The sequence below is a fragment of the Sander vitreus genome, chromosome 21 (assembly GCF_031162955.1).
Source record: "Sander vitreus isolate 19-12246 chromosome 21, sanVit1, whole genome shotgun sequence".
NCBI lineage: Eukaryota > Metazoa > Chordata > Actinopteri > Perciformes > Percidae > Sander > Sander vitreus.
Genome location: NC_135875.1, coordinates 12,827,736 through 12,846,246, shown reverse-complemented (window position 1 = coordinate 12,846,246; position 18,511 = coordinate 12,827,736). Strand labels below are relative to the sequence as shown.

General features: G+C 39.7%; 2 protein-coding genes across 2 annotated transcripts in view; one reads left to right on the top strand and one right to left on the bottom strand.

Moving 5' to 3' along the window:
- Nucleotides 1–507: 507 nt before the first annotated feature.
- On the bottom strand, nucleotides 508–14,134 carry lgi1b (leucine-rich, glioma inactivated 1b). Its single transcript, XM_078279550.1, has 11 exons — nucleotides 14,066–14,134; nucleotides 11,709–12,136; nucleotides 11,471–11,542; nucleotides 10,127–10,198; nucleotides 9,339–9,410; nucleotides 6,589–6,660; nucleotides 5,544–5,713; nucleotides 4,707–4,871; nucleotides 4,312–4,532; nucleotides 3,492–3,738; nucleotides 508–2,540 (listed from the first exon to the last, which is right to left on the bottom strand). Exons 2-11 carry the CDS (start codon nucleotides 11,909–11,911, stop codon nucleotides 2,191–2,193), a joined length of 1,644 nt encoding a protein of 547 aa, XP_078135676.1. The 5' UTR covers nucleotides 11,912–12,136; nucleotides 14,066–14,134; the 3' UTR covers nucleotides 508–2,190.
- Nucleotides 13,612–18,511, top strand: part of fra10ac1 (FRA10A associated CGG repeat 1) — a 19,444-nt gene continuing 14,544 nt past the window's right edge. The window contains exons 1-8 of the mRNA XM_078279551.1: nucleotides 13,612–13,703; nucleotides 14,140–14,216; nucleotides 14,449–14,541; nucleotides 16,113–16,158; nucleotides 16,379–16,455; nucleotides 16,665–16,748; nucleotides 16,876–16,960; nucleotides 18,372–18,417. Coding sequence (XP_078135677.1) covers nucleotides 13,686–13,703; nucleotides 14,140–14,216; nucleotides 14,449–14,541; nucleotides 16,113–16,158; nucleotides 16,379–16,455; nucleotides 16,665–16,748; nucleotides 16,876–16,960; nucleotides 18,372–18,417 — 526 coding nt within the window. The 5' untranslated portion in view covers nucleotides 13,612–13,685. The remainder of the gene's footprint in view (nucleotides 13,704–14,139; nucleotides 14,217–14,448; nucleotides 14,542–16,112; nucleotides 16,159–16,378; nucleotides 16,456–16,664; nucleotides 16,749–16,875; nucleotides 16,961–18,371; nucleotides 18,418–18,511) is intronic.

The following is an 18,511-nucleotide window of genomic DNA, read 5'->3' as shown; positions in this document are numbered from 1 at the left end:
AAAACTCATCTTACACACGTCTTTATGAAAAAAATATGTATGTAGGCTACGTTAGTACAATATGTATTAAGGCTGTGTGGCTCATAATGTGTAGGTGCAAATGTGTGACTTTTAATGCAAAATAATGAATCTGTAGGACATTTGACAAAAAATCATAACTGTGAGTCATAATTATGAGATATACCCCCCCACACACACACAAAAAAAAAACGAAAATACTTTCATGTATGTTTTTGTTGGAGTTTGCTTGGGGCATCAGTGTATCTGCTGAAAGTAACTGATGTTTTTGCTGATTCACTATAAGGCCACAGTTAAACCTTTTCTATTTACCACCACAGTGGGGTGCTCACAACACAGGGGAAGACTGGATGTCAGTGCACTGAACTGTAAATATTAGCTATCAAGAATAATCACAAATTGAAAGAGGAATAAAACATAACGTATACTGTGGTGAATCAACAACAGTAAAAAAAAAATGCATCTCTGATTTAACATTTTAGTATTTTATTACCAGTGTACATAAAATACAATAAGCAAGATGACAAAGGATAGCTATTATCCTCTATCCTTACCTAACTAGATTAGACTGACACAAGTAGCCTAAGCCTACACTATTTAGCAAAAGTAGCATGTTACACAGCATTTAAGGAGGTGATCCTTATCTAGACTACATTCTATATCTATGGAAAATAAAACATTGAGTGTGGTCCCCTCTACATACAAAAGCAATATCATATAAATTACTTTACACAGTATTGTAAAAACGTAAACAATATATTTGGCAAATCAGTGAAGTCAGTAATTGTTATCAGAATTCAGTTTCGTTTGTGTCAGAATAAGAGGACCGTGTGAAAGCACAGGTACCAGGTGCTGCACAGTGGTTGGCTTTTTAGTTGCGGCGTAAAGACAACAATGGTTTTGTCAATGAGGGAGAAAAGGGGCAAGAGTGCAGTGAAAGAGTGAGGGCTAGGTGACACAGTGGGACGCTTCTAGCGAGTCATTCATCAGGATTCAACACTATGAGTGTCTGTATCGTGCATGCAGTCTTGCTTAACTGATGGTCATAGAGTAGACAGGAGAGAAAAGGTGTTTTTCTCAGTTTCTCACAGTGAAAAAAAAAGACTGATAGGTTTACTAGCTGCCAAATTGCACTGGAAGAATGTACATAATCTTCAACAACAAAAGCCCACATTTTACCCGCATTTGGTTGGAAGCTTGCCTTGTATTATTTTCAAGTCAGGTCTTATAGTAACAAACTACACCTGACATTTCCAACTACAGTGGTGCTGCTGTTACCTTATCATTAAACTTGTGTTAGATTCCAATTTAAAAAAGATTCTTGTACATATGTGAGATCTACAGGGTATCTAACAACCCAGACTTTGTCACATATGAGTTAGATGACACATTGCTTGAATACAACGTCCACATATCTCAGTACCCTTTCCATTCTGAATAATCTCTTATGATGACATTTTACTCTGATGTGAATTTTCCTGAAATGCTTTGTTAAATAAAGAAGACTTAAATTAAGAAAAAATGTCTCACGTGTCCATAGTTCTTTTTTAGACAAAACTATACACTTCAACCTGAACACCTTTCCCTCAAGAATGTTTTCCTGTTATTGCATGGTCACAAGCACTACCAAATTCCTATATCTTTCCTATCAAATTCCTACAATAGAAATAAAATTGTATGGAGTTGAATTGCAGAGACATATATTGTATGTCTAAAAACTGCAAGTACACCTGCAGGGGTGATTAAAATACAAAAGCAGTGATTTTATAGCTTGTTTTTCCTGAAAGATAGTCAGTTCGCACGGTTTTTCAAATGGAGAATAAGGCATTTCCAAACAGTGAGGAATCAAGATGAAAATACAAGGAGATTATCAAAATAAAGTAGTTGCAGCAGGTTGCCAAACACTGTGTAGAATATGTTTTCAATGTAATGGAAATGGTGTCGGAGGTCTTAACATAAACTCATTGATCATAACAAATGTCAACCACTTAATCTCAACTTCGGTCTGAACTGTATTTTAAATATTTTTTTTGAGCTTCTGTTTGAAACGTCCTTTTGTTTAAAATTGGGAATTGCTGGTGAATTCTAATAAGACTGACATGTTCAGCACAATCACAGAAGAAAGCATTCAAATGGTAGTGAACATAATTTGTCCCAAATTAGACGATGGGTTTAATTACTCATATCGATCATAAGGTGCTCATAGATTTGAGTTTTTCCCTTGAAGCTGGATGCGAGCAGGAACACCCGGTCGTCAATGGAAACCATAGAAAATGCTCGAGGGGCCTGGATATTCAGCTCCTGAGATGGGACAAACTGGCCCCTCTCGGTGTCCCATTGGTAGACCTGCGTCAGTGAATAATCGCTGCCCAAGATGGCATACTGCCAGTTGCCGATGGAGACAGGCTGGAACACCATGGAGCCACGGGAAGGAAATGTCTGGACCTCTTTAAACATGGCACCATCCCAGCGCATCACCTTGGAGTCCCCGATGAATCTCGTCAAGCATATAAACAGCTCACCTTTGAAAAGATTCACGGGACTGTTTACACATTCAGCTACTAAATCAGAATCTGAAATAGATAAACTCACAAAAGAATGTAATTTCAAAAGAATGTATAGCTTGTGTAGAAGAAAACGAACTATCTTACAGTTTTTAGTCTCATCCTAATATTCTCTTTCCTGTTCACTGATGAGTTCCTGCTGTTCTTTATGACATTTCGACATGGAGCAGACAGCATTGAGTCTATGCAAATCTACTCAGACAGACTTGTGAGTTGAATGTCTTCTCAGCTTTTGTTTATTCTGTTGTTTTCTGTAAACTTGTATAAAACCCTGGCCAGGCAGAAACTGATTATATCAGAGAGAATTCTGCAGCATCGTGTGAACTTCTGTCTCCGCTGTGCAGTAAAAAAAAACCCTCATCTGAACCAGCCACAGAATTGGACCTAAAAAACCCTTTTCTTCTACACTTGTTATCTATAGCTACTTAGCAGAGAGTCACTAATAGATGAGCTGTCCCTTCAGAGAGAAAAAAATACAAAGAATATTATACAGTAATGATTTATGGGCAGGTTTAATGGCGGTGGACAATGACACTGCCTGTTACCACCTTTAAAATAAATACCTATGAGGAATGACGAACTAAAGTGTAATAAATCACAGCTAAAAGTGTGACGTGAATGTTTTTATTTAATTAACCGCATCAAAGGAAATGTTGACCCTCAATCAAAGTCCACTGTAAATCCTATGACACACCCCAGACTATCTTAATCTTAGCTATATAAACTGAATAATGGCATCTAGAGTACTGTGTTATGCAGTATCCTGCTCCAAGGACAGAGTAACTCACACAAGCTGATACTGTGATACTTTATGGTTAGAAATTGCTTAAGAGTGTACAATGTCTTTTTACTTAGTGCCAAAATAAACCCTGTGTGTACATACGCTGTTATTCAAGCTACAGCTCTCACCTTTGACCCGGAAGTGTTTGACAGAGAAGACGTCCTCCATCTCTGGTATGTCGGTCCTGCGGTCAAACTGTTTCTGGCTCCTGTTCCACTGGTAGACAACGGGCCTCTGTGAACTGCTGGACAAGATCAGGTGGGGTTTGTTGGAGATCTCCAAATATTCTACATCCGTGTCTCGGAACCACGGGTGGAGTGACTGGTGGGAGTAGAAGCCATTGCCGTTCCATTTGTACACTGTTGTGGAGCCGGCCTATGAGATTAACGTGTACACAATGTCAGATCAAGTTATTCAAAACTTACTGTAACATAGATTTGTGCTTAGTATGAGTATGGAGCCAAAGGTGTGTGTGTGTGTGTGTGTGTGTGTGTGTGTGTGTGTGTACGTGTGCAGGGGCGTTGGACTGGGGGGGGGGAAAGACTGAGTACCCAGGGCCCTCATGTGAGGAGTGCCCAAAAAGATGCTAGACTGAATAGCTGTGGATTGGGGCCCATAGAAAATGCCTTTCTACAGGGCCCAGAATTTTGTGCTACGCCCCTGTGTGTGTGTGCGTGCATGCGTGCGACTGAGTGTCCCCAAACATATGTGAGAGCATATGCTAACATTTGGCAACGCCAGGGTAATCAGCATGAGCAGACGCAAACCGACATGCTGCAGAGAAGGCCACCAGGGGGAAGGAATGGCTGACATGGTGGGAGGAGTAGCTTAGAGGAGCAGTACCCAAACTGGCTGGACACAATAACAGAAACACCTGCACAATGTCATGCAATCACATACCATAAAATCAAGTACTTTTGAATAGAGGAAAAGCAAAAAGTAGCCGACCTTGGAGCTGTCAGCGATGACAAAGAAAGACTCTCCGTCGATCATGAATGTCTCGATGTCGTTAGGTTTGCGAATCTTCAGGATGTCTATGTCCTGGATCTTGATGAACTTGTTGGCAGAGGGGTCGCGTTTGTAAATGTGTGAGCCTCCGAACAGCTGGGCCACGATGACAAAAAGGTGGTTGTCAATCACCATGGGCTTGCAGACCACAGTGGAGGTGCCTGGATAAGAAAAGAGAAGACACATTACCAATACTGGACAGATTACCATGATGAACCATTAATACTAGATTATTATGTCCCCCACAATAATACATTACCATTCGAGGCAGAAACATTTACTTATGGGATTGCCCCATAACATCGATACTGCTCTTCACTTGTTTATGGACTTACTTTCAATGGTGTCGTAAGTCCTGAAGGTCATCTCAACGTGATCCCATTCCAGGAAGCTGCACGTCCCAGCAAATGGTTGTGCAAACACAACATACTGATCCTCACCGAAGGTGAAGGCCCCCACCGAAATAGACTCAAACTTCAGCGACTGATAGGAGGCAAACTCTGTAGATATAACATGACACTGAGTTCAATCCTTTATCTTTAAAGGTCCCATATGAAAGTGAGATTTCCATGTCTTATTTTTTTAATTATAAAGCAGGTCTAGGTACTGTAAAAATACTGAGAATGTATCAAAACGCTCAATCCACAGATAAATGCACACAGCCCATATTCAGAAACAGTGCCTTTAAATGAGCCGTCAGGACTTCCGTACGGTTGTGATGTCACAACTATACTATATATAGCTTGAAGGTGCTGCTACAGTTCCGTTATAGTTATTCCCCAGCTGCAATGACTCAGAGAGCGCAGATGTGGAAGACCCGGAAACTCTGACCAATCAGAGCATTCGGGAGGGGGTCTTAAAGAGACAGGCGCTAAAATGGAGCGTTCCAGACAGAGATGTAAACACTTTCTAGTAGAAACCCCAAATACAATATGAACCTGAAAGTGAGCATAATATGGGACCTTTAAAAAAATCCATTCATATTGATGTATTCTTCCATATACAGGAAGAACACAGCAATAACATTTCATCTTTATGCTCAGCACCATTAGCATTATTGATAAGAACAGGAAGGAAACTAGAGTGAAAAGGGTGAGGCAGTTAACTGGTAACAGAAAGCTAATGTTAGTTTAATGCTTCTATGACAGAGGGCAGATACAGGAAGATGATACCTGCTGTGATGCAGTCGAAAGAGTGTGGCAGCAGGTCATTGATCTTCTTCCCCTGGTAAATGGGTGGACCGCTGCAGTAGATCTGGTCCAAGGTGGCATTAGTGTGGTGCATCCATTCCACCAACCACTTAAGCTTGCAGTCGCATATTAGGTTGTTGCCACGTAGATCCCTATACGTATGTACAAATTGCATGGGATATCAGTCAACAGGCTTGTTAAGACATAACATGATTAATATTTACTTTTAAAAAATAAACATGTATTTTTAAGTATTTTATTTTCAATCCCCTGTCTGTCTCTCCCCTCCTTGGCTGCATTTTGGCTTCGAGCCAGGAAAGCCACAGCAACAAGTGTCCTATCTCCTGAGTAGCCTCGGCTCGTCGCCCACTCTCAGTCTGAATTGCTGTTGACCTTGGATGTGGGTATTGAATCCAAACACACACTGTAGCCTGCATTATTCAAGCTGATTGTGGCCGTTTGAAAAAAGCGAGGATCCAATTCTTTTCTCTGTAATTTACTTGTTTACCATTTACTCTGACATTCTGGCATACAAACCCAAGCTTTCCTCTTCTCTCCTTCACAAATTTGCCTTTTCCCATTGCAGCAGGGAATAGCTTCTTCTACAATCTCTTATTTCTTTACTCTGTTTCTTCTTACATCTTTTCTGCCTCACTGTGGCCTCTTTTTTCCCCGCTTTCTTTCTTTTACATCCTCTGTTTAGTGCGGGAATTCCTCTCTTTTCTTTTTTAGCCCTATGACCTCATGACATTACTGTATTTAATCCCACAGATTAGGAAAAGAGGAAGGAAGAAGAAAGGAACATCTGCCATTAATCCTTTACCACCCCTACCAAAAAACAATCAAAAAAACATTCTCTTTTTCAAATCAACTTAGAGTTAGTTATATATTAACTTTAACCTTACACACATACAGTAAATCGACATAAATGAATGAAAAGTAAATCAATATATAAGAAAATATATTCATTAACTGATTACTAAACGAGTCAACAAAGCACCCTGTGTGTAAGACAGACTGAACTCACACTTTGGTCAAAGCATCCATTCCCTTGAAGACATCTTTGGGCAATGTCTCAAGGTTGTTGTAAGCCAGACTCCTAATCAACAAACAGAAAAAATAATGGTGATTGAGTTAGAGGTAGACTGTCTCTCTACACATAATAGACATTACACTGTATTATATGCTTTTCATTCATTCTGTTAGCCAGATTGACTTGAGCAAGAGTAGAATAAACTAATTTAAAAAGAAATTACAAGCAACCAAAGTCGGAATTGCAATGCCCTGACAATATTAATGAGACATAGAGTTAGCTGTCACAAAGGCTAAGTGGTAAAATAGAGGGGAATTTCCTTCCCCAAGGCTGTCAACTGGATGATATCAGCCAGTTAAAACCAACCATCAAAAGCTGGCATCCTATGGACACATTTCATTTATGAGCAAAAGACTGAACTCCAAACCAGAAAGAGATGTGAATAAAATGAAATGTCAGCGTAATTCATGAACACTGCATTATTTATTTGAGAGAGAGAGAGGCCATTTTGCTTTGAGTTTGTGCAAGAATGCACTCTCCAAACATGGGGATGGAGCAGAGTGGACAGGATTCCAGCAGGACCCCAGCCTGCGCCCTTTAATAATGTATTAACTGTGACACATTTAAAATGCCCTCTCATAACGCATTTATTCGTCATTCCTTTTGTTTACTTTACTCTAAAAACAAATGTATGAAACAGGAACAGAGCACTTTATCCATGTGGTTGCAAGACTTTCTGAGTCATAGACAGTTTTTAACAGAAATCACAGTTTGCATCTGTAGGTAAAGCTACCGACCAGTACCTCTCAAGCTCACACATTAACAAGTTATATATCTTTTGTTTAAGTTGTACAAAAACCAAAGTGTGAAAATGACAAGTTGTGGTTTTACCTGGGGTTATGTGCCGGACTGGAGCAGTGACCTGCTGGAGTCACAGCTGGTTGTTTGACAACCTCACGGTGACATCAATCCTGCATAACCCTCCTTTAAACTGCAACTTGTCATATTTTTGTATCGAATAAACAAATTAGATATATTTTGTTAACTAGTCAACTTTCCCCTAGCTGTCCCCCCCGTTTCTAGTCTTTATGCTAAGCTAACCATTTCCTGTCTGTAGCTTCTTAGTGAACATAACATGATAGTGACAAACATGACAGTGGTGTCGATCTTCTCATCTACAGTAACTCTTGGCAACAAATAAAGGTATTTCCTAAAATGTTGAACTATGCCTTTAACACAACACTTAACTAAGGGCATAACAAGTCCTAGTATAGAACTTTAATACCAGCTGTTCTAGAGTTGCAGAATAAATTGTATCATAAGGTCAGAATGTCAGTTGTTTCAAATAGTTCTTGGTCTGAATGTAGGCTCTACTTTCTCTCTAAGAGCACTGGTGGGATGAGATTTTCTCTTGTGTTGACTTTGACGATACACTCATTAATGTGACGTCTGCTGCAACAGTTGTCAAGGCAACATTTCCTGTGATGTGGATCATTACAGTGCATGCTCTCAGACAGCTTCTACCAGACAGGTCACTGTCATTAGACGTGTGTCAGACCCTTGACAGGCCTCGTATGGAAGTGTTTGCTTGAATTTCAATGTGTGAAGTCACGCTTTTTGTAAAGCATAAATGGTGGGAAATGGCTATTAATGTGTTCACTTTTTACTTTTGATCTTGGTGAGAGAGCCATTAATGTTGTAACTAACACCAGTATAATACAGTTTTAATCATGCTTCTTTCTCTTATCATCAGAGTTATACGTTCTCTTGCCGAAAGCATGCATGAATAAATGCTGATAAACCTCTCATATTTGAGTTATTTCCTCTACAGTACATTCCATATAAGTTATAAATGATGAGGAATACAAGTATGCAAATGTTTGGCTGCACTGCAATGCATAAACTTGAAATGTGAGAGAGACTTTAGAGACAGATTATAGGTCACACGGTGTAAGGTTACAGTACAGTTATATTTAGTCCTGACATACAGGTCACTCATGCTCTCACCTATCTTTAGTTTTGGCAAGCGTTGCAGTTCCGTAATATAGAACAGTGTTTACAAAACACTGATACAAACTGTTGTTTGCCTGTTTCCTGTATTAAGATGTTGTTAACAACACTTATATTAACAAGGGATGCTATCTTTCTTAAATACTATAAATACAGATACAGTATGCATTACTTATCACACTCACCATAGACCCCAAAGCAGTTTACAGAAAATACAGGGGCACTGCTGACACTCCTGATCACATTAGTGAAGCTGTATGACGGTTAAAGCCACAAAATGATTCATCTTTTTATGCCAGAAATGTGTGAAGGACAACTCTGTTGGTCCACTGAGGCAATGTGACATTCAGATCTGCCCTTCAGCAACCTGATCCAGCTGAACCTTTAGCCAGTAACCATGTACATCCCCACTGGCAGCAGCACTTCTGCCTACCTTTGCATTTCAGACAGTGACAAGGTGATACAGAGAGTGAGAAACAGGAAATGCATGCACAGTTTATGTTAGAATACCATGACTACTAATATCCTATTACCTCTCCCACAGAGAATGGACTTGTTAATGATTTGGGGTAAAGATAAAGTCATGATTTATAAAATCTGGAGAAGAAGTAAGGAAGAAGGAACAGATACAGTGAGGCAAGCCCCCTTTTACAGGAATACGGGATGAAGGAAGTAAAGTAGGAAAGAAGGAAGAAGAAAAAAAAACATGGCTTCCACAGAACCAAAATACTTACAGATGTATCAGCGCTTTCAGGCCTCGAAAAGCATATGGGGATATCGATGCGATTTTGTTATTTTCAATAAATCTGTAAATGACAAGTATTTTTCATTAGCATTTTGATAGATTAGGATTAGCACTATGTAAGTAATCCCACAAAAAACATCAAATATATTGTGACGCTAAAAACGGAAATCCTTGAACTTTCTGCATGTCTTCTCCCTTTGCAGTTGTGAGGGTTGAGAGCAGTTACTGAAGGGTTGTCTCGAAAACCTGAGCTCTGTCCTAATTACATATTAAACTGTACACTAACTATCCAGTACATGCATAATGAGGATGTCAGAATGAATTATACTTTAAAGTCCCTACACAACCAAGCTTGTGTTTTCAATTAGGCTCAGCATTGCATGAGGTAAGCAAAGTGTACGTACTAACAAGAATCATAAAGATGTAAGCTGTCCTCCCCTAATCAGGCAGCATAAGTGAAAACACCTGTGTGGGGTCTTTAAAATGCCAATATTGCTCGATTTTAGAGTGAAGTGTTGATGGACACTTCTGCATTTCTCAACGCTAAACACCTAAACCAAAAATCAAATCTTTAGGAAGACTTTTTTTTGCCTGGTTACTGCAGTAAAGGTTTCAAATTGGAAAATGGAAGTGTGTTTCATTAGTGTATGCCAGTCAGTTCAATTAGTACAATACCGAAAGTATGCAACTGGGGAACAGTTTGTGTACTTTATGATGTTTCACCACACACATGTATACTTTATAGTGACCATTTATGAATTTAAGACAAATACTTACAGATATTCAAGATGTGGTAAACCCAGGAACGCATCCTCATCAATTAGGTCAAATGAATTCGCTGTGAACAATCTGTGAAGAAAAAGGAGAAAAAAAACTGTAGTGCAATCATAGATTTTATTATAGTCCCCACAGCACTCCTAAATCCCTATATTTTTAATGTTTCATAACTCAAAGGTGAACTGGGTTCAACATGTAAACATCAACAGTCATCTGGGAGGACATTTGGGGGGTGCTGTCCTCTCCTGGCTGTGTATCTTTATTTAGTTTAGTAATTATTAGTATTGGGATATAAGTTGTGATTTATTATTGCCTATTACCAAAATCAGTAACTCTTAAGTCCAAAACAGAGGGTAGGATATAGTTACTGTAACGGACAACAGACTCATTCAGCATCTCTGCCCACAGTATGTGGTTAAAGAATGAATGAACCAAATCAAAGAGAAATGGCAGATCACTCCTACACGTTTTTCATGAAATTAATGAAAGAAGAATGGATGCCTCCTCCCACATCTTTCTGAGACACCCTTTAAACCAGTAATGTAGGAATAGTGTCCAACCTTATAATTCCAAGATGTCAAAATGCTGGAAATCTAATTTTGTCATGAAACTCTTTGTGTCTATCTCGTCACTGCAGGCTCAGCAAAGCAGTGACAGGGACATTTTACGGTTGGCCATAAAGAAGCCCCATTGACTAAGTAGTACTCTAATGGAGGTTAAGATACTCCAGGTCATGTTGGCAGTGAATAATGACAGAGGGGACAATGCCACTCATTCGTTTTCCCCAGCTAAATTAACTCTCCTTCTGGTCACAAGCCTTCATGCACATCCAAGCTGATTAAGTGTCATCTGAACATATGGAAGTACTGACGCCAAGAACATTTTTTGCTGAGACAAAATAATGCTTGGTGACAGCATGCTGTTATGTGTAATACAGTGAAACAAGTGTGATTAGAGAGCACAGTTAAGCCTGACCTTGCTGTTAATTTGTGGATTTACAATAACAAATTGCCCAATAGACTCTAGTCATACCAAGATGTATAATAATGGATGTCATATGTTGAAGAAATGGCAAGATAAAGTCCACAGGTATGTGTGTAATTATGATTTTACCATTTCCCTCTTTTTTCAAAGTGCTATCTTTACATAGCTCATCTGTCCCCAGCCCCTCCTGTTATGGTTGGTAGCCATGTGGTCTATTGCATAATCCTGACACCATTACAGAGAATCCCCTTTAAATCTGCATATCAGCCTCTATAGACGTCCTCTGGGGAGTGCCATGCCTCATTATTTGATAAAACACTGAAAATGGACGGACAGACAGACAGACAGACAGATACTCACAGCAGTTGCAGGGCCGGCGTGTGAACAAAGCTTCCTTCAATGATTTCATTAAATCCAGACTTGACAAAAGATCTGAATAGATGGAAAACATAACGAAAGGGGAATTTATCTGAAAGTATAATAAAGATAATAAATGTGTACACTGAAAGGCAGAGACAGAGTATTTCCATAAGATTTCCTGACAATTCACCATATGAACAATACAAACAAGAGTCTATTCAGATGCAGGACCACTTACAGTGAAACGACGTCGGATGGGAAAGTGTGAGGCACGGATCGGACATTCTCACACAGGGCATTGTCTTTGGTGCAGGTACATCCAACGGGGCATCTGGGCGGTCTCACTCTCCGTCCGTCTGCCAAAACCAAGCTGACAGCTGCGACCCAAACCATGAGCGTCCATCCTTTCCATCCGCTCACTGCTCTGCCCGGGTATCCCATACCTTCTTTCCAGGTCGAGTACTATGATTCCTGCACATGCAACTTTTCGGCAAAATCCTCCACGATTTGTAACCCCCGGATTTAAAAGTGTTTATAAACAAAAAATTGTATACGTTTCTGTGTTGTTTGTTTTGATGATAGAAGCTGGTGTTGTGCGCTCAGATGCAGGCTTGTGTCTATGCTTCTTGCGTCTCAATAGGAAGGCACCCGTCCAGCGGATTCGTTCTGCAAAGGCGCAGGATTACAAATGCGGGACAGACAGGACATGAGAACAGAGCACAGTATCAGATGTGTTGTCATGAAAAGGAATTATGTCAAATCATCTAAAACACGCTGCTAGAAAAATGAGGTTCTTATTATTCTGCTGCTTACAAATAAGTTGTCTTCTAGACTAAATGCTGCTGCCATGAAAGAAAAAAAAAAAATTCCCGTGAGAGATAAAAAGAGAAGGAAAAAAAGAGAGAAATGGTGGGGAGAGGGCGGGGGAGGGGGGGGGGGGGGTGGAGGCCCCAAGGTGCGCTTTTTTATCAGCAGTGCCAGCTATTATTTATGCGCGCTTCAGAGCCGTGCATGGTTAATGGGAAGCGGCTATTCATGAGGCTCTGTGCAAATGCACCTGCCTCACTCATTGACATGCTGCATCTTTTCTTCTCTGCTTTGGCATACTAATGACAACTATGAAAAGATATCGAGTTTATACCGTTAAAATAATACTACTGAGACTCATTCTGTGACATTGTGGCACAATGAATTATGAGTAGGCTATTATAATTTTGTTTACTGCTTCAAAATCTTAACAGATAAATAATGTAAGCCTATGGCAGTGCTGTAGGCCTATGTCATGGAAAGAGATGATACAAGGAATAACACGTCACTTGATTTCATAAATATTTCTACTTTTCTAAAGGTAACAAACGATGAGAGTCATTTATAATGTCTCTCACATCCTCTCTTTTTTTTTTCCAAACCCACATTGAGTCCTTTGTTGAGTTCAATGGGTTGTGGAAGGGTCAGGAAACACTGGACTTCTATTCCCAGACTGGGGCGAACTTTCACCCCTGCCACCACTATAACCCAAGGACTCAATTACACAGACACATTCAAATAGCATAATGGACTCTTTATTTTCCATCTACTAATCAAACGCCTACATGCATCCTATCTCCTGTGAACCATGAACGATGTAGGTCTATGATCACCGAATTGCCAATTAATCATGAGTATAATTAGGCCAAAATGAAAGTCTGATGTTGTAGCACTCTGTCGTCTTAGGACAGTGTCCTGTTTTTTTTAATAGCCTAGATTATTCATTCATTATTCAAAATTGTTTTGTGATGATGCCCTCCAGTAGCCTAAATATATATAATAAAAAAAAAAAAAAAAAGGTTGATGGATGGATTAGGCCTGATGAAAGATATTATAGGCTATGGAGGCTACCTTGAAAAATAAACACGAAGAAAGCACATTAGGTTACAACAAAGTGACAGCCGACACAATGAATGCAAATAAAATACTTCATTCTTTAGTCTAGAGATCTAAAGCGTTCCCTTTTCAGCATCTTATTTTGAAAATCACGAAGTGTCCCCAACGACTCCTCTATTAATATTAATGTTAAAGGATACGGAGACCTATTTTCATCTTCTCTCATAATAATTGATGAAGTTACATTAAACGTCATCATACCGCGATTGGCTGTGCCACGTCATCAAATTGCGACGTACTTTTCATTTTGTAAACATACATTTGGAAGCTGGAGACTAAAGTGAGGGAACTCATGGATAGTCTTGTAAAGGTAACATCTCTTTTAAAGCCGATAATCCTTTTTTTTCTTCTTTTTTTTCTTCTCATGCAAACAAGTTGGGAAGAACATTTGTTTCGTGTGTTTGTCACTAGCCAGTTAGCATGAAACATTAGCCGAAAGCTAAGTTGCCCACAGGGTGAACTTAGCTTTTCTGACGGCTTTGCTGTTTACAGTTAGGTTTTAAGCATACTACAACATTGTAACATTACCACATTGTGCCACACTTAAGCTGTACGTTTAGTCCAATAATGCCAATCAAAATCTAGCCTATGTATTTTACCCCTAATGATGAAGCGACTTTACAGAGGCACGACTATAAAGCATCAACTACAAAACACAAAATGGCACCTTACAGATGTGCTGCTTTGTGGCATCTGAAAACGGACAATAAGGGGTTTGGCTCAAATTAGTTCCTGTGTTTCCTCAGGTGCACGGAGGTGGGGGCTATGACTCCGACTTCAGTGACGATGGGCAGGGAGAGTCCTCAGAGAGTGGCCTTAAAAGGTAATGTTGACTTACATAGCCTCAAATTCTGTTTATCTAAATTCATTGGGTTGTTTCTGTGCTGACCAAATGCTAACCTGAAACTGTGTAGGAAGTCATTATAAGGCTAATATACTGTATTATTAATAGTCTACCATCCTTACTTTTGTCTCCAGTAGCTTACATTTAGACCGATGTGGTTAGGACAGCCTCATCCACCAACACAAGCTTTCTGTATTTGTACCTTTGTTAGGAAACGGGAGGAGGAAATATTACAGAAGCCATTCCAGAAAGGCCGGCACTCCCAAAAGGCTCACCGGAGTTTACACGCCAATGAAGTGGACAGGTAATGTACAATTGCTTTGAAATAGAACTGCAGTAAGACCCCTTCACTTTACACATTATGTTGCAGCCTATCATTTACATACATCCCCTCCACCCCCCATCAATCTACACTCCATACCCCACAATGACAAAGCGAACACAGGATTTTAGAGACTTCTGCAAAATATTTTTAGAAAAATCACATTGACATTAAGTATTCAGACCCTTAAGTCAGTACTTTGTTGAAGCACCTTAGGCAGCGATTACAGCCTTGAGTCTTCTTGGGTATGACGCGACAAGCTTTGCACACTTTGTTGTGTGAGTTTTCTGCCAGTCTACTCGCAGATCCTCTCAAACTCTGGAAGGTTGGACGGTGACTGTCAGTGGGGTTAAAATCCAGGCTCTGGCTGGGCCACTCAAGGACATTCAGAGTTTTTCCTAAGCCACTCCTGTGTTGTCTTGGCTGTGTGATTCGAGTCATTATCCTGTTGGAAGGCAACCCGTCAGCCCAGTTTGAGGTCCTGAGTGCTTTGGACCAGGTTTTCATTAAGGATGCCTCTATACTTTGCTCTGTCTAGCTTTCCCTCCCAGTCCACTAATCCATGCCACTGAAAAACACCCCCACTGCATAACGCTGCTACCATCATGCTTCACCGTTCGATGGTATTGTGCAGGTGATGAGCAGTGCCTCGTTTCTTTCAGACATAATTCTTAGAATTGAGGCCAAACAGTTCAATCTGGGTTTCAGAACAGATAATCTTGTTTCTCACAGTCTGAGAGTCCTTTAGGTGCCTTCATGCGTTTCACAGAGACAATGCTTTTGTCTGGCCACTCTGCCATAAAGCCCAGATCAGTGGAGTTTTGCAGTGATGGAAGTTTCTCCCATCTTTACACATGATCTCTGGAGCTCAGCCAGAGTGATCATTGTGTTCTTGATCACCTCTTTCACCAAGGCTTTTCTCCCCGGATTGCTCAGTTTGGCCAGGCAGCCAGCTTTAGAAAGAGTTGTAGTTGTGCCACACTTCTTCCATTTAACAATTATGGAGGCAGGCCACTGTGTTCTTGGGAATCTTCAATGCAGCAGACTTTTCTTTTTGTAGCCTTTCCCAGATCTGTGCTTCGACACAATCCCGTCTCTGCGCTCTACAGGCACATCCTCCCACCTCACGGCTTGGCTTTTTCTCTGTGCGTTGTCAGCTATGAGACCTTATATAGACAGGTGTGTACCTTTCCAAAGCATGTCCAATCAATTGAATTTACCACAGGTGGACTCCAATTAAGGTGTAGAAAGATCTCAAAGATGATTAAGAGAAATGGGACGCACCTGAGCTACATTTTAAGTGCAGTTCTAAGTTCTAATAAAACCAAATAGGACCATCATTTATGTGTAAACATATTTTCCTGTGATTCTTTTGATATGTGTTTCAAATCATTATCAAAGTGCTCTGCTTTTTTCTGCCAGCTGCATAATACGGTTATTTACACTTCGGACTTATACAATGTCTCACGCTATTTCTTTTAAACCCATGCTTTGAGAAGAATGAAGTCAACATGGTCTAATCTTTGTTTTACTATTTTCATTCCGTTTTTCAGAGAGGAAGCCAGAAATAGAAGAGCCCACCTGATATCATTGAATGCTGTATCCTTTAATGTGAAATGATAATACAGTCAAGTTGATGAAACTACAGACATTATGCCTTATACATATGTTCAAAACAATAATTTATCAAAACTAATATCAAGTGCTTAACTGCCTCCATTTAAAAGTAAGGAATGTTGGAAATAAAAAAAAAAAATCAGTTCACAGTGTGCAAAGGTTAACATTCAAAGAGAGACTGACCTTAAGCAGATGTCTCCAGTTTGAGCGACATAAGAAGTTTGTCGGTGACTACATACTTTATTATGGAGGACAGATGGCCGACTTCAAACGCTCTGGGTAAGTAGTGTCTCACAGTCACGCTTGACATTCAGTTGCCATGCTGTCACTCTATGCTACAACTAATGAGAATATGTTAACCATAACAGAACATTGGTTATGCATTGTTTTCATCCAACAAGATTTTGAATTTACAAATTATACCAGTTGTAATTTTCTCCCTATCTCCTTATATTTCGTCTTCTCATGGAATCTTTTCTTTCTCTCAGAGCCAAAGACAAAACCGATGGGGATGTGCTGCGTGAGAATCATCGCTTCCTCTGGAGGGACGAGGACGAGGAAGACATGACATGGTGATCATCCATTAGTCAACTACTCATACAGGCTGCTTTAATAGTCAGTGTGCTTTCGATTATAACGTTCTGTTTCAGACAAGTTTGTGTTGTCGTCTACATTACTTCTGGTATTATTTTGTTCCAGGGAAAAAGAACTTGCCAAGAAGTATTACGACAAGCTGTTTAAAGAGTACTGCATAGCTGACCTCAGCAGATACAAGGAAAACAAGGTGGGAATGGAATGATCAAATGATTTATTGATTGAGATATTACGACAGCACATACATTGTAACAGATGGCTCATGTCGCCTGACGTTAGTGATTATTTTAATAACAGTAGCTGTTTGATGTTGTAGTGTTTTATGTATCTGTGCTGTGTTGTGTTGTTATGAGGTTTGACAGAATCCAAATGAATACGTACTGTATGTATGTTATGTGGATCATTAGGAGGCTCCTGTTAACTCAGTGTTGAGTAATGGGAGAATACCTCCGGACACAAAATAGAAAAATATTTTATGTCTGCTGGAAATGAGGTTTTAGTTTTGTTAATCCCCCCCAGATTAAAATGTGGTTGTTAGAGCAGCTGAGAAAAAGTGAAACGTAAATTCTGTTAAGGTGAAACAGAAGTTACCACGTCCACAGAATGCAGTGTCAGCCATCCCAGACACTGCTGCCAGGACTTGGCAAGATGATCCATTTTTGCACTGCTCCAAAATGACAATAATTGTCCCAGCGGTGGAGCAAAGGTTAAAATTTCATAACTCAGACACTAATCGCCACCACCAATGTTCCATTTCGAATAAATGTTAGAGGTATGATGTGTTTTGGCACCGTGCTCCGTCTCTAGTGTCCACTGAGCCATTCTGGTTTGAGGCCAGGTTTTAAAAGAAGACAATATATTAAACCCAAGGGCAGTGTGCTTAAGGCTCTATAGCTGCACTGTTTGGTTCAATGACGCTGTGCTCAAATATCTCTCAAGTGTGACTGTTAGGAGGCTGACAAATCTCTGACAGATGACCTACAGATGTAACCCCTATAATTGACTTGTACTTATTAGAGGCACTATAGTTAAAAACTGATCATCAGTCCAGTTGACTCAAAACTTCCTACATAAATCCGGATTTTCTCACAAATTATTATTATTTGTTAATGACTGTAAATACAGTGTTGGGTTGCATCGTGACTCCCACAAGTTGAGTCAGATTTTGATCCGTTGTGTTGTTTAAATGCGGTGTGACAGCATGCAGATGATGCTATGTAAAGGCATTGGCAAAAACACTAATGACTGCATTATTTGTTCATTGATTCTTGTATACATACACACCAAATTACATTTAGAGTAAGATGTAAATGTGCATGCATAGTGTCCTTTCACAAGAAAACATGACAGAAATAATTATAAACAATATTTACATGGAGATATGCATTACAGCTGTCCACATCCTCAGTTCAATTTTTATTTCTGTAGCTTTATCTTTGATGGAGTGCACCAAAGGCTATTGCTGATATTCAAATACAGGGTAAATACTGAGTTATTAAATTAAAATAATCTTATAAGGCTTGATTAATGATTATAAGATTAATTTGAGGGAAAAACTGTAATTGATGTGTCTTGTCTATTTAAATTTGTGCCCACACCAGTTTGGATTTCGTTGGCGGACTGAGAATGAAGTTGTTTCTGGCAAAGGTATGGCATAACTCAACATTATCCTAATTTTGAGTTTATACACTTTTTTTTTTATACATATTTTTGTGTATACAGCTTTGTTGAAACACTGTGC